The following is an 11,315-nucleotide window of genomic DNA, read 5'->3' as shown; positions in this document are numbered from 1 at the left end:
CAGTGGCGGCCCAGGACCACGCGTCTACTTTCAGAGCCCCCCCGGGGCCGCAGGAGAGGGCCCGGGTGGCGCGGACGATGAGGGCCCAGTGAGGCGCCAAGGGAAGGTCACCGTCAAGTATGACCGCAAGGAACTACGGAAGCGCCTCAACCTAGAGGAGTGGATCCTGGAGCAGCTTACGCGCCTCTACGACTGCCAGGTGTGTTCCCACCCCGCGCCGACACCCCAAAATCGGTCTCGAGCCGGTCCGCCTGGGAGCCCCACTATGAGCTTGCCTGTCACCGGAGTCAAAAGGCGCTCTGCTTCCCTGCGCGCTCCCCTCCCCTCTGCACTCCCTGCCCCCAATATATACTCTTTCTTCCCTGACCTAAGTCACTTCTATCTTCTCCGCTGCCTCGGACCCTGGCCCCCATTATGCCACTCCCCGCGTCCAGCTTAGTGTCCTCCAGAAGCCTCAAGGGGTGGCCTGGGCCTTGAGCAAGAGGCAAGGGGGCTAGTCTGGGCTGGCAGCGGCAGGAGGTCTCACCGCCTGGTGCCCACTGGCTTAGACTGTGGTTACACGGGGCTGGTCTGGTAGGCGACTGGGGCTGGGCTGTTCTGTGGGCTAGCCTGGAGCTCCATCTTGGCGTGCGTGCAGGCTAGCCCGCTTTCTGGGCTCTGCTTCTCCACCCCCATGACTCCCTGGTTGTTCAGACGGTGACTCAGGCCCCGGGGGGCAGGGTGGAGGAGTGGGCTTGCCTGGTGCTGCCTGCCTACCCTAGCCCAGCCCTGGAATGCAGCTGACTACAAACAGGATAGGGGCTTCCTGCGGAGGGTGGGGCAGGGTGGTGGGCACCCCTCCCTCACCAAAGCATGGGCTCTTTGTTTCCTCTTTGCCAGGCCTGGGTCCTTCCCAGTGACCCCTCAGCCTTCACTTCCTCCTCACTCCCGGGGAGCTGTGACAGGTGTTTGGGGGAGGGGAGGGGGGCATGATAAGCTGGGACAGCTGCACCCACCGGTGCTCTGGTGAGATGGGGGGCCCGGATGTTGGGGAGAAACATCTGCTGGATTCCCAGCCCAAGGTCCCCAGCCCTGGCTGTCTGGCCTTGTCTGGCACCCCCGGTGCCCACTGGCAGGGACAGGAAGCTCCCCCCCCACTCTGCTTTGGGCAGTTTGCCTTGGCACGGGCCTGATCTGTTTTCCTCCTCAGAGCAGCTGCCGTTGTGTCTGCTGGGCAGAGGGCCGGGTTCCTCAGAGGTAGGCAGGGGCCTCAACCCCTCTCTCCAACTCAGGCTCATGTCTCTCCCTCCTCCCCCACCCCCACCCCAGGAAGAGGAGATCCCAGAACTGGAGATTGATGTGGATGAGCTCCTGGACATGGAGAGTGATGATGCCCGGGCTGCCAGGGTCAAGGTGAGGGGGCTGAGGGGCAGCGGGTTGCCTGAGGCACTGCCCTGGGAAAGTGAGGCTGTGGAGCCAGGCCCTCAAGCCTCAGCTCCTGCCTCAGCGGAATGGGGCCAATGCCCAGCTGTGAGGTGGTTGTGGCATCTCCTGTGCCTCAGGGTGGCCCCAGTCCCTTGGAAGTCGGTAAAGGTGAGCTCCAGGCCCCCACTCCAGAGGACTCACTTATCCCTCCTCCCCTATCCCCTGCTAGGAGCTGCTGGTTGACTGTTACAAACCCACAGAGGTAAGAGATTTCCCCGGGGGGGGGGGAGGGGAGCCTGGCTCCTGTCGTCTAGGGGTTTGGTCTCCTTAATGTTTATCCTCCCACCCAGGCCTTCATCTCTGGCCTGCTGGACAAGATCCGGGGCATGCAGAAGCTGAGCACACCCCAGAAGAAGTGAGGGTCCCCGACCCAGGCGAACGGTGGCTCCCACAGAACAATCGCTGCCCCCCGAACTCGTAGCAACAGCAACACCGGCGAACCCTGCAGCCAGGCCTGGTGCCATAAGCAGGGCTCCTCGTGCCCCTGGCCCAGGGGTCTCTTCCCCTGCCCCCTCAGTTTTCCACTTTTGGGGTTTTTTATTGTTATTAAACTGATGGGACTTTTTGTGTTTTTATATTGACTCTGCAGCGCGGGCCCGTTAATAAAGCTAGGAGATGCCTTTGGTGCAGCTAACAGGCTCGGCTGGTCTCTTAGGGGGCACCCTGCTCTGTGACTTCTGCCAGCTCAGCTTCTCCCCAGGTGACCACAGGCCTTCCTGAGAGCCATGTAGCTATGATGATAGCCCAGTGCTGGCTCCCAGACCAGGAGCTGGAAGTGGCTGGGGAGCTGTGGGGAGCAGTGCTATTGCTGCTGGCAGGCAGGAACACTCCTTTTTCTCTGGGCAAGGGCCACCATGTCCATTGAGCCTAGATCCCCAAGGCTCCACAGTCAGGAAAAGAGAAGGTGGTGGGGTATGCCAGAGCTGAGGTCTCTGAGTTTCTAAGGGCCCACAAACACACACAGGCTTACTCCTTGGGCTTTTAAGTTTTTTTGTTTTTTTTTGTTTTGTTTTGTTTTGTTTTTGGAACAGTCTGGTCCCTGATGGGGGCCTCTCCCCCTACCCCTCCCCAGTCTGGTTACAGCTCAGATCGTCGCTCGATTTTGAGCAGCTCCACCTCGAACACCAGGGTTGCACCACCTGTAGGGGAGAAGGGGAGTCAAAAGGCCAACCAGGGCCACAGGGAGGTGGGCTGGCTGCAGGTGATGGGGGGCGTCAAAAGGTTTACTACCTGGAATCTTTGGGGGAGCTCCCCGCTCTCCATACCCTGTTGAAGATGCACAAAGAAACAGTCAGTGACGGCCAAGCTCCCTTCCAGCTTCGGCAAAGGGAAGGTGTTCTGCCCCTCTCAGCAAGAAGGCCAGAAATGAAGGGTAATGGAGATGGGAAGGGGGTGCCAAAGGCCTGGCAAGGGCAGAGTTGGGCTGCTACAGCTGAGTGCTTCAAGGATCTTGCCCTGTACTCACTGCTAGACAGCCAAACTTGGAGAAGGCGTGTATTGTAATGAATGGATATGGTGAAGACCAATGAAAGGCTGAAGCAGCTTTCACCCTTCCCAGTCACACACCGCAACCTGCTCTGCACCCTCAGGAGGGGCCTCTTACCCAGCTCAGACGGGATCACCAGCTTGCGCTTCTCCCCCTCACACATCCTGCAGGAAGACACATGCTCAGCCCATGGCAGCACCCAGGGCCTCTGTCTTGTATTCTTGGGGCTTGCCTCCCACAGCTTACCTCCTGGGCAGTGGCCATGCATGCCCCCGCTCCCAAGCCCATTCCCCCATGACTCACCCCAGCAGCCCCTGGTCCCAGCCCTTGATGACCTGGCCTGTGCCAAGGGAGAAGACAAAGGGCTGGTTCTGGGGCAGGCTGCTGTCAAACTCTGTCCCATCTTCCAGCTTCCCCTGTGGGACCAGGAGAAGGCCAGTGAGGAAGAGGGGACCACCCCAGACGTCCCCCTCCCTCAGCTGCTTTCCCCATCAAGCTGGCCCCCACAGCACTGGTGGTCAGTCCTTTTTGTTTTTTGAGATGGAGTCTCTGTTGCCATGGCTGGAGTACAGTGGCATGATCTTGCCTCACTGCAGCCTCTGCCTCCTGGGTTCAACCAATTCTCCCACCTCAGCCTCCGAAGTAGCTGGGATTATAGGCACCTGCCACCACCCCCGGCTAATTTTGTATTTTCAGTAGAGAAAATTTCATCATGAGGCCAAGCTGGTCTCAAATTCCTGACCTCAGGTGATCACGTGCCTTGGCCTCCCAAAGTGCTGAGATTACTGGGGTGAGCCACTGTGCCTGGCTGGTCATAGTGTTTTAAGAGGACAGAGCCTTGGGCAGCTCACAGTATACTGTCACTGCCTGCTGGTGCCCACCTGGGCAGTAGGCAAGGGCAAGGCAGAACCATGGAAACTGGCTTAGAGGGGAGAGGGGACTTGTCCAAGGTCATCTACCTGGCTGATGGAGAACCAGACTCCCAAGCACTTTCTGGTCCTCGGAAGCCCCATCCACTTCCAAAAGGCCCGCCCATCCCACTCACCGTGTAGTGCATGTGCAGGACATCCCCTTTACGCGATTTGATGGGACAGTGGTCCACCCGCTTCTTGACCCCGATCTGCAGCTTCCTTTTGCCCTCGGTCCCCGTGGCCGTGGCCACGGCGCTCAGGCAGATGGACAGTACTGTCAGGACCCGGACCCAGCTCAGCCTCATGTTTCTGTGGGCACAGACCCCGACCGACCGACTGAACGTGGGGGAGGGCAGGGAGAATATGGAACACGGGTAGGTAACAGGAGGGTTCCACCACCACTGCATCTTGCTTGCCCCGGGGAATCCCCTTTGTCCCGGGTCACCGCCCTCTCCCCCGGGCTCCGGGGCCACACTTACCAGTCCAGTGAGAAGGGGGCTTGGCCGAGGACCCCAGCAGCGGGGGGAGGGGGTCAGGGGAGGCCACAGCAGCCAGGGCCCCGCCCCTTTGCTCACCCCCATACCTTCCCTCCCTCCCGGTCCCCACCTCCGCTCTTCAGTTCCCGCCTGTCCCTTTGCGTAAAGTCCAGACCCTATCTGGCTGCACTGCAGTTGCCCCGACTGGGCGGTCCCACTCACGCCACACCCAGCTGCCCCCGGCCCAGCACACCCACACCTCTGCGGCCGCTGCCGGGGGCCGGCCCCGAGGCACCCACACATCCCCGCTGGGTGGCTCCGAGGAGCCCGGGTCCTCGGGAGATACCCCCCAGCCTGGTCCTGTGCCTCCGCCCGAGGCGCCGCCCCAACTCTGAGCCCTTGGGGGTCTCCGGGGCACCCAGACTGGCCCTGTGTCTTCTGGCCGCCGGGCCCGCTCCACCCACACCACCTCTCCCGGTGGAGTTCTCGGCCTACCGCGTCCCCAAGCCCGGCCACCACGGAGACCACCCCCGCGAGGACGCCCGGGGCCATTACTCGGGCCAGGCTCCTCCCTTGACTCCTTGGCACCGCCCTTCGAAGGACGCGGTGCCGCCCCCGGGCCTGCAGCCCCGCCTTCGACAGAACTAGACCCTTTTTCCGGAGCCGTAGCCACGCCACTCACCGGCTGAAGCCCCGCCCCCAGCGCCTGCGCTCCGTCCCCCTCTGCTTCCGACCCTGAGGCTCCGCCTTTCACCTCCTCCAGCTCCTCCTTCAAGAGCCAGGCTCCGTCCCCCGACCTTCCTAGCTCCGCCCCCTGCCGCCGGGCTCCGCCTTCCACTGGCACCAGCTCGGAGGTCCCACCCGTCCCGGTTCCACGTCCCGCCCCGAGTCCCAGGGCTCCGCCCCGTGCGGCGTGAGAACCCTCCCCCTGCGGCATCTCCGGACAGCTCCGGCCCCCACCCCCAATTTCCTAGTCACCTAGCTCTCGTTGACACTCGGAGCCCGGTCCGCTCCTGCCCGGCCTGATCCAGCCTGCCCTCTTGCACCCCGGCTCCCCCCAGCCCGGGCTGTGGCCCCCGCTCACCTCCTCGCCGCGCCCCCGGAGTCAACCCCGGTGGTGCTACCGCCTCTGCGCAGGCGCGTCCTTGTCGCTACCAGGCCGGGCCACGCCGCCCTCCCTCATTGGGCCGTGCGAAACCCGCGGCCACACGCCCGCTGGCGCGGGTCTTTCCCTAGCCCCGCCCCCACGACGGCGCTGCTGCGCCACTTCCGGCGGAGCGGTAGTCTGTAAGGTTAGGTGAAAGTGACTTCCGAAAAGGCCGGAGGCACTTCCGGCCGAGGTGATAGTAAGGTCAGGCCGGCGTGGGTTCCCGGAGGGGGTCTTGAGGCGCCATTTCAAGTCGCCTCCAGCCTCTCCCACAGCACTCCTGTTTTCCCAGGCCTCATCATAGCCCACAGCCCTCAGTCGCTGTGGAAAGAGCCTGGGCTTCACAGTGACCCTCAGGTTTGAATTACGGGTCGGCTGTGTGCTTGGTGGAATTTGTCATCCAACACAGGCGTGTAACACGGGCTTGATGACACCCAGCCCACGGGATCCCTGCAGGACCGAGATGATGTTCAGTGCCAAGCCCAGGCTTCCAGCCAATGCTCCCACGCACATCTCTCTCCCAGGAGCCAGGCTTACCTCTACCTGTGCACCTGGGCTGTGACTCATGACTGGAATGATCTGGCTGGGCCTGTTCCCCCACCAGACTTATTTTCAGGCGCCCCAGCAGCCACCAAACATCTGTCAACTGAAGTAATGAACCTGCGGTTGAGAGGCAGCTAAACCTAGGTTGAAGGTTAGGGAGACAGCCGATTTGAGGTCAAATCCCCCGGCCAATTAGCCTTTCTGAGCCTATTTCCTCAATTGTAAAAGGAAGATAATCATGATGCTGACCTCAGAATTAAGGAGGAAGTGAGGAGGTGCATGTGAAGCATTGTGCCTGTCTGGTGGGGCTGACTGGGCTCTGGAGGTGGTAGCTCTTTGGAGCCCTAACCCTCCTCTGCCTCATGCTAATTGACCTATGGCATGTCTAGTGACATCATGACTGAGAAAATGATTTGAAAGTAGTAATCGCTGTCAGGAATTGTCTGCTGGTTCAACCCACTCCTGCTTTAGGCCCACTAAAATCATACCCACATGCTCTGACCCAACACCTCAGAGAAAGCCTCCATTAGGGTGGCTGCCCGCCCCGTCCCGGTGGCTGCCCAATTGAGTTAACTCTGCCCCGAATGTCCTGCCTCAGCAGGCAAAGCACTGGTGCCCAAGGTTGGCCTTTCATCCACCCCAAACCACTCAGCCCTGGGCACTGGAGGCTGCAGGGAGAAGGGTGGGGGCTGGGCTTGGGCTGGGATAGACAAGTCAGGAGAATCTCAGGCAGCAACTAGTGAAGGGAGCTGCAGGGTGCGAGGGAGGTGAGGGTGGAGAAAACTGTGTGGGTTGGGCGGGCGTGGTGGCTCACACCTTTAATCTCAGCACTTTGGGAGGCTGAGGCAGGTGGATCACCTGAGGTCAGGAGTTCCAGACCAGCCTGGCCCACATGGTGAAACCCATCTCTACTAAAAATACAAAAATTAGCTGGGCGTGGTGGTGGGCGCCTGTAATCCCAACTACTTGGGAGACTGAGGCAAGAGAATCGCTTGAACCCAGGAGGTGGAGGTTGCAGTGAGCGGAGATCGCACCATTGCACTCCAGCCTGGGCGACAGAGTGAGACTCTGTCAAAAAAAAAAAAAAAAAAAAAAAAAAAAAAAAAAAAAAGGAAAGAAAAAAAACTGTGTGGGTTGGTTTGAGGGGAGCCTGCCGCCCAAACCAGGCCCACCAGCCCCAGACCTTTGGTGCTTCCCTTTCAGGGAAATGGGAGTGAAGTTAAGACAGGGCAGGTACCGGGGCTTTAGATTCAAGCTGCAGGGAACAAAAAGCAGCAGATGCTGAAAGGGCTGCCTGGCAGGAAGAACAAGTGTTTTTTTTCTGTTATGTAAAGATAGTCTCAAACTTCTCTGAGACCCGAGGATGCCAACCATAGCAATCTTCTGTTCCCTCTATGTGCACATGTGGAAACTGCTGCTCAGAGAGGCAGGGGTAGTGACAAGCAAGGTCACTCAGCAGATCTGGGTCCTACCCCAGGCTCTTTGGCCACAGAAGGTCGTCTCCTTCCAGAAAAGAACCCCGGTGAAGAGGAGGAGGGCAGGCTGTTGACTGGGCTCTCCCTGACTCCCATGCCTGGCAATAACATGAAAGTGATGAATACATAATTCTGGCCCTGCCTGGGATCTGCTGTGGAGCCTTAGTCCTCATTTCTTCCATCTGCACGACGAGGGAGCAAGACAAGCTTTAGATTTAGTGATGTAAACATTCATGCCCAAACCAGCCAGCCTAGACAGTGACAAACAGTGACACAGGCAGGGACAGCTCCTTCCATCTCTTTTATCAGGGTTGGGGGATCACAGTTCTTGTACCAAAGCCCAAATCCTATTATGCAGAGATTTGGGTCTTCTTAGTGAGGGGAGGAAGAGCCAGTTGTAAGATGCTTACTTGCACAGAGTGGTTAGAAACTGAGACAGTACCCCATTCTCCCCTGAGCTGGTATATGACCCCTCTTGCTGCTTCCCAGTCTCCTCTTCCAACTCTGTCCTGTTTGATGATGGCCTCAGGGAGACAAGGGATGGCAGAAGAACCCTCTGAGAGGCCCAGGTCCTGGAGCAGCTTCTGCCTGGGCTGAGGTCTTGGGGGCTTGGCTGTTTTTTACCAGGCTCCTCTTTGTCCCCGCACTGGGATATAGCCTATGAGGCAAGTCACCCCGCTGAGTCTGAAAAGGCATGTGTCACCTTCGCAGCTTCCGGCACCTGAGGAGGGAGGAAGTGATCTGTTCATGCTGGCTGGAGCGCAGCCCCAGCCCTGGACTCACGTGTGCCTCGGGCCCACTAAGATCACAACCTGAGCATCCTGCCGCACCACTCGGCCCTGGGCACTGGAGGCTGCAGGGGGAAGGATGAACCTTCTGTGAAGGCCATCCCCTCCTGACACTCCTCGGGAGCCCCCACTGGCCTGGCCCATATGATGTCACCCCATGGCCTCACTGCAGGAGAGAGGTGGTGAGAAATACATCAGATAAGGTTGTACGAGGGTTCCACTATGTCCTCTCGAAGCCCACAGGTAGGGAGATGTCTACCACAGGGGCTTCTGGGAAGGCCCGAACTGCAAGCTGGAAAAGCTATGTCCCACATTTCTACCCCAGGCAGATGTCACCTCCTCCAAGAGATCTCTGACCTCTGAAAGATGAGGCCAGGTGCCCCTCACCACAGCCCTTGACATCCTCTGCTGGCATCGTCCCTCCTGTATCTGACTCCTGAGTTAGAATGTTGGACTTGCTTACATAGCTCCAGGTGCCAGCAGCTGCTTGGTAAATATTTGTTCAACACATTCAACAGTTTCCCCTTCCCTGGCCCTCCTCCTACTGGCAGGCTCACCCTGGACCTGCTCCAGGACAGGACCTTGGTGCCTTCCCAAACAAACACCACCCTACAGACACCTCACCTGCAGGTGTCTGGGTTGAGCTCTAAGCCCCGCCCTTGGCAACGGAGGAAGCTGCGGCGTCGACAGCGGCAGCGGCAGGTCCGGGGGTCAGGGCGCTGGTGGCGCTGGGTGCAGCGTGGGCAGAGGGTCCTGGGGCTGGAGTGGGATGGGTGATGTCAGCTGGGGAGGGTGCTCCGGGGGCAGAGTCCCAGCCCGGAACAGAGCGGGGCTGGGGACGGTGGTGGGGAGTGGCAGCCCTAGGGAGGAGAAGCGACATGTCTGGGGTGGGAAGGAAGAGTCTTCCCTGGAGCTGGGGTCGGGACAGAGAACACAGGCTTGGGGAGCAGAGGAAAAGGGAAAGCGGGGGACAGGTGGGAGGAGAAAGAGGGGCAACAGCTTCCGGACTCACTTGTACTCCCCCTGCCCCCACTCAGCTGGAGTCCAAAAGACTCACCTGTCCGGCTTCACAGCACTGTCCTTTTTTTTAGGTCTGAAAAATTAAGAGAGATAGACACAAAGAGGAGGAAGATCAGGAAATCCCAGCATCCTACTCTCTCTCTGTCTTTTTGAGACTGAGTTTCCCTATTGTTGCCCAGGCTGGAGTGCAGTGGCATGGTCTTAGCTCACTGCAACCTCCGCCTCCTGGGTTCAAGCTATTCTTCTGTCTCAGCCTCCCAAGTAGCTCGGATTACAGGCATCCGCCACCACACCCAGCTAATTTTTGTTTTTTGTTTTTTTTTTTTTTAGTAGAGATGGGGTTTCACCATCTTGGCCAGGCTGGTCTTGAACTCCTTACCTCAGATGATCTGCCCACCTGGGCCTCCCAAAGTGCTGGGATTATAGGTGTGAGCCACTGACCCAAGCATCCTACTTTGTTGCCCCAGATCCAAGGCCTACCCTTGGCTCTACTCTTAGGAACCTGGTCCCCAGTTCTGTGGACCACCATACCCAGCACCCCCCCAGCCTGGCCTCTGTAAGCTCAGAATTTGGGCCTGGCTGGCACCTGCATTCACACTGGCTGTGTTCTTCCAGGGACATCTCCCCCAGCTGACTGCTCGGGTACCGGATCATGAGGATCTGTGCTCAGAAGAACAGGGGGGACAGTGAGGGAGAGAGAGAAAGGGGATGCTCTAAGGCTGGAGGGAGAAAAGCTCACCCAACAGCCAGGAGGCTGGCCACCAGCCCTCCCCCCAACCCTACCTCCTGTGCCTCAGTCTCCAGGCTGCCCCAGCCCCAGAGCCAGCCAGCATCCACCCTGCCCACTGCCCCACCTGCCCAGTGCCTGCATCCCCTGCCCGCTGCCCCACCTGCCCAGTGCCTGCATCCCCTGCCCGCTGCCCCACCTACCCAGTGCCTGCATCCCCTGCCCGCTGCCCCACCTGCCCAGTGCCTGCATCCCCTGCCCGCTGCCCCACCTGCCCAGTGCCTGCATCCCCTGCCCGCTGCCCCACCTGCCCAGTGCCTGCATCCCCTGCCCACTGCCCCATATGCCCAGTACCTGCATCCGGACTTGGTGCTGCCCAGTGGGCACACACTCCAGGCCATCATCAGGGCAGCAGCCACCACAACGCTGCACGGTCACGCAGCTGGGCACCAGCTGTTTGGCCACGGTGCCCATGAGCTCCACAGTCAGGGGCACCACCACCTCCCGGGGCTGGCAGGTAGCGCGAGTATACACATCTATCCATGACACCACTGGGAGCAGACCGGTAGGGGTTAAGTCCTCACTGTTTTTCCTGCAGCTGCTCCCAGCAGCTGTCCCCCCCAGTCCCCAAGTCACAGCCACCCTCCAGTAGCCCTCCCCACTCTGCCCTCACAACCTGTCTTCCCCTGCCCTGTTTATCCAGATCCCAGTAACCCCGCTGCCTCAATTTCCTCCTCTGTGAAATGGGTAGAATAACAGTTTGCATATTCTAGGGAAGTTATACAAGATGATGGACACCAGGCACCTGGAATCAGGGCCGATGACAAACCCTCTCAGTGCTGGCTAGTGCCGAGTTTTTATGAGTATTACCTTTCTTCTGGTGGCCAGGAGCATCAGGCTGGGAGACAGGGGCCTGTGGGAGAGAAAAGACCTGTACCCAAGGTACACTTTAGGAGGGTCTTTCCCTGTCGCCATCCCTGGGGCTTTGCCCTTGCATCAGGAGGCTTCACCACCTCTCTGACATCTTTCCAGATTGCTCTGTTCCTGTGGCCACTGCTCTAGCTTTACCTGTCCTTTCCTGGCCACCCCGGACCTGCCCTGGCCCAAAACACAACAGGTGCTCCGGCGGCCTCGTCAAATCTCCAGGCCGCAGAACCGAGCATGTCTGGGGGCTGCATGCAGATCAGGAGCGCGCACAGTGGGCACCGAAGCAGGTCCTGCGAGCACTGAGGGAGCCCCGCCCCCGGCGGTGCCCAGGGGACGGGGTGGGGCGGAGGA

General features: G+C 59.7%; 3 protein-coding genes across 8 annotated transcripts in view; 1 reads left to right on the top strand and 2 right to left on the bottom strand.

The window, feature by feature from the left end:
• The window catches only part of PPP1R14B (protein phosphatase 1, regulatory (inhibitor) subunit 14B), an 8,173-nt gene extending 6,075 nt beyond the window's left edge, over positions 1-2,098 (top strand). Inside the window, exons 3-6 of the mRNA XM_011993589.1 lie at positions 4-199; positions 1,309-1,392; positions 1,634-1,666; positions 1,755-2,098. Coding sequence (XP_011848979.1) covers positions 4-199; positions 1,309-1,392; positions 1,634-1,666; positions 1,755-1,823 — 382 coding nt within the window. The 3' untranslated portion in view covers positions 1,824-2,098. The remainder of the gene's footprint in view (positions 1-3; positions 200-1,308; positions 1,393-1,633; positions 1,667-1,754) is intronic.
• A 336-nt stretch (positions 2,099-2,434) lies between these two features.
• Positions 2,435-5,611, bottom strand: FKBP2 (FK506 binding protein 2, 13kDa). Of its 6 annotated transcripts, none has more exons than XM_011993474.1 (6): positions 4,341-5,444; positions 3,996-4,170; positions 3,254-3,366; positions 3,068-3,114; positions 2,695-2,730; positions 2,435-2,603 (listed from the first exon to the last, which is right to left on the bottom strand). In XM_011993474.1, exons 2-6 carry the CDS (start codon positions 4,164-4,166, stop codon positions 2,542-2,544), a joined length of 429 nt encoding a protein of 142 aa, XP_011848864.1. In that variant the 5' UTR covers positions 4,167-4,170; positions 4,341-5,444; the 3' UTR covers positions 2,435-2,541. The 6 variants fall into 6 exon arrangements, with proteins under 6 accessions (XP_011848864.1, XP_011848863.1, XP_011848865.1 ...); XM_011993473.1 differs by having other exon boundaries at positions 2,438-2,603; positions 5,422-5,611; XM_011993475.1 differs by having other exon boundaries at positions 2,438-2,603; positions 5,316-5,426.
• Positions 5,612-7,784: 2,173 nt separating this feature from the next.
• VEGFB (vascular endothelial growth factor B) lies at positions 7,785-11,215 on the bottom strand. Its single transcript, XM_011993588.1, has 7 exons — positions 11,153-11,215; positions 10,908-10,950; positions 10,392-10,588; positions 9,897-9,970; positions 9,348-9,383; positions 8,915-9,049; positions 7,785-8,223 (listed from the first exon to the last, which is right to left on the bottom strand). Exons 1-7 carry the CDS (start codon positions 11,213-11,215, stop codon positions 8,202-8,204), a joined length of 570 nt encoding a protein of 189 aa, XP_011848978.1. The 3' UTR covers positions 7,785-8,201.
• Positions 11,216-11,315: the final 100 nt, after the last annotated feature.

Source organism: Mandrillus leucophaeus, unplaced genomic scaffold (assembly GCF_000951045.1).
Source record: "Mandrillus leucophaeus isolate KB7577 unplaced genomic scaffold, Mleu.le_1.0 Scaffold43, whole genome shotgun sequence".
Lineage (NCBI taxonomy): Eukaryota > Metazoa > Chordata > Mammalia > Primates > Cercopithecidae > Mandrillus > Mandrillus leucophaeus.
This window is presented reverse-complemented; position numbering and strand designations above follow the sequence as displayed.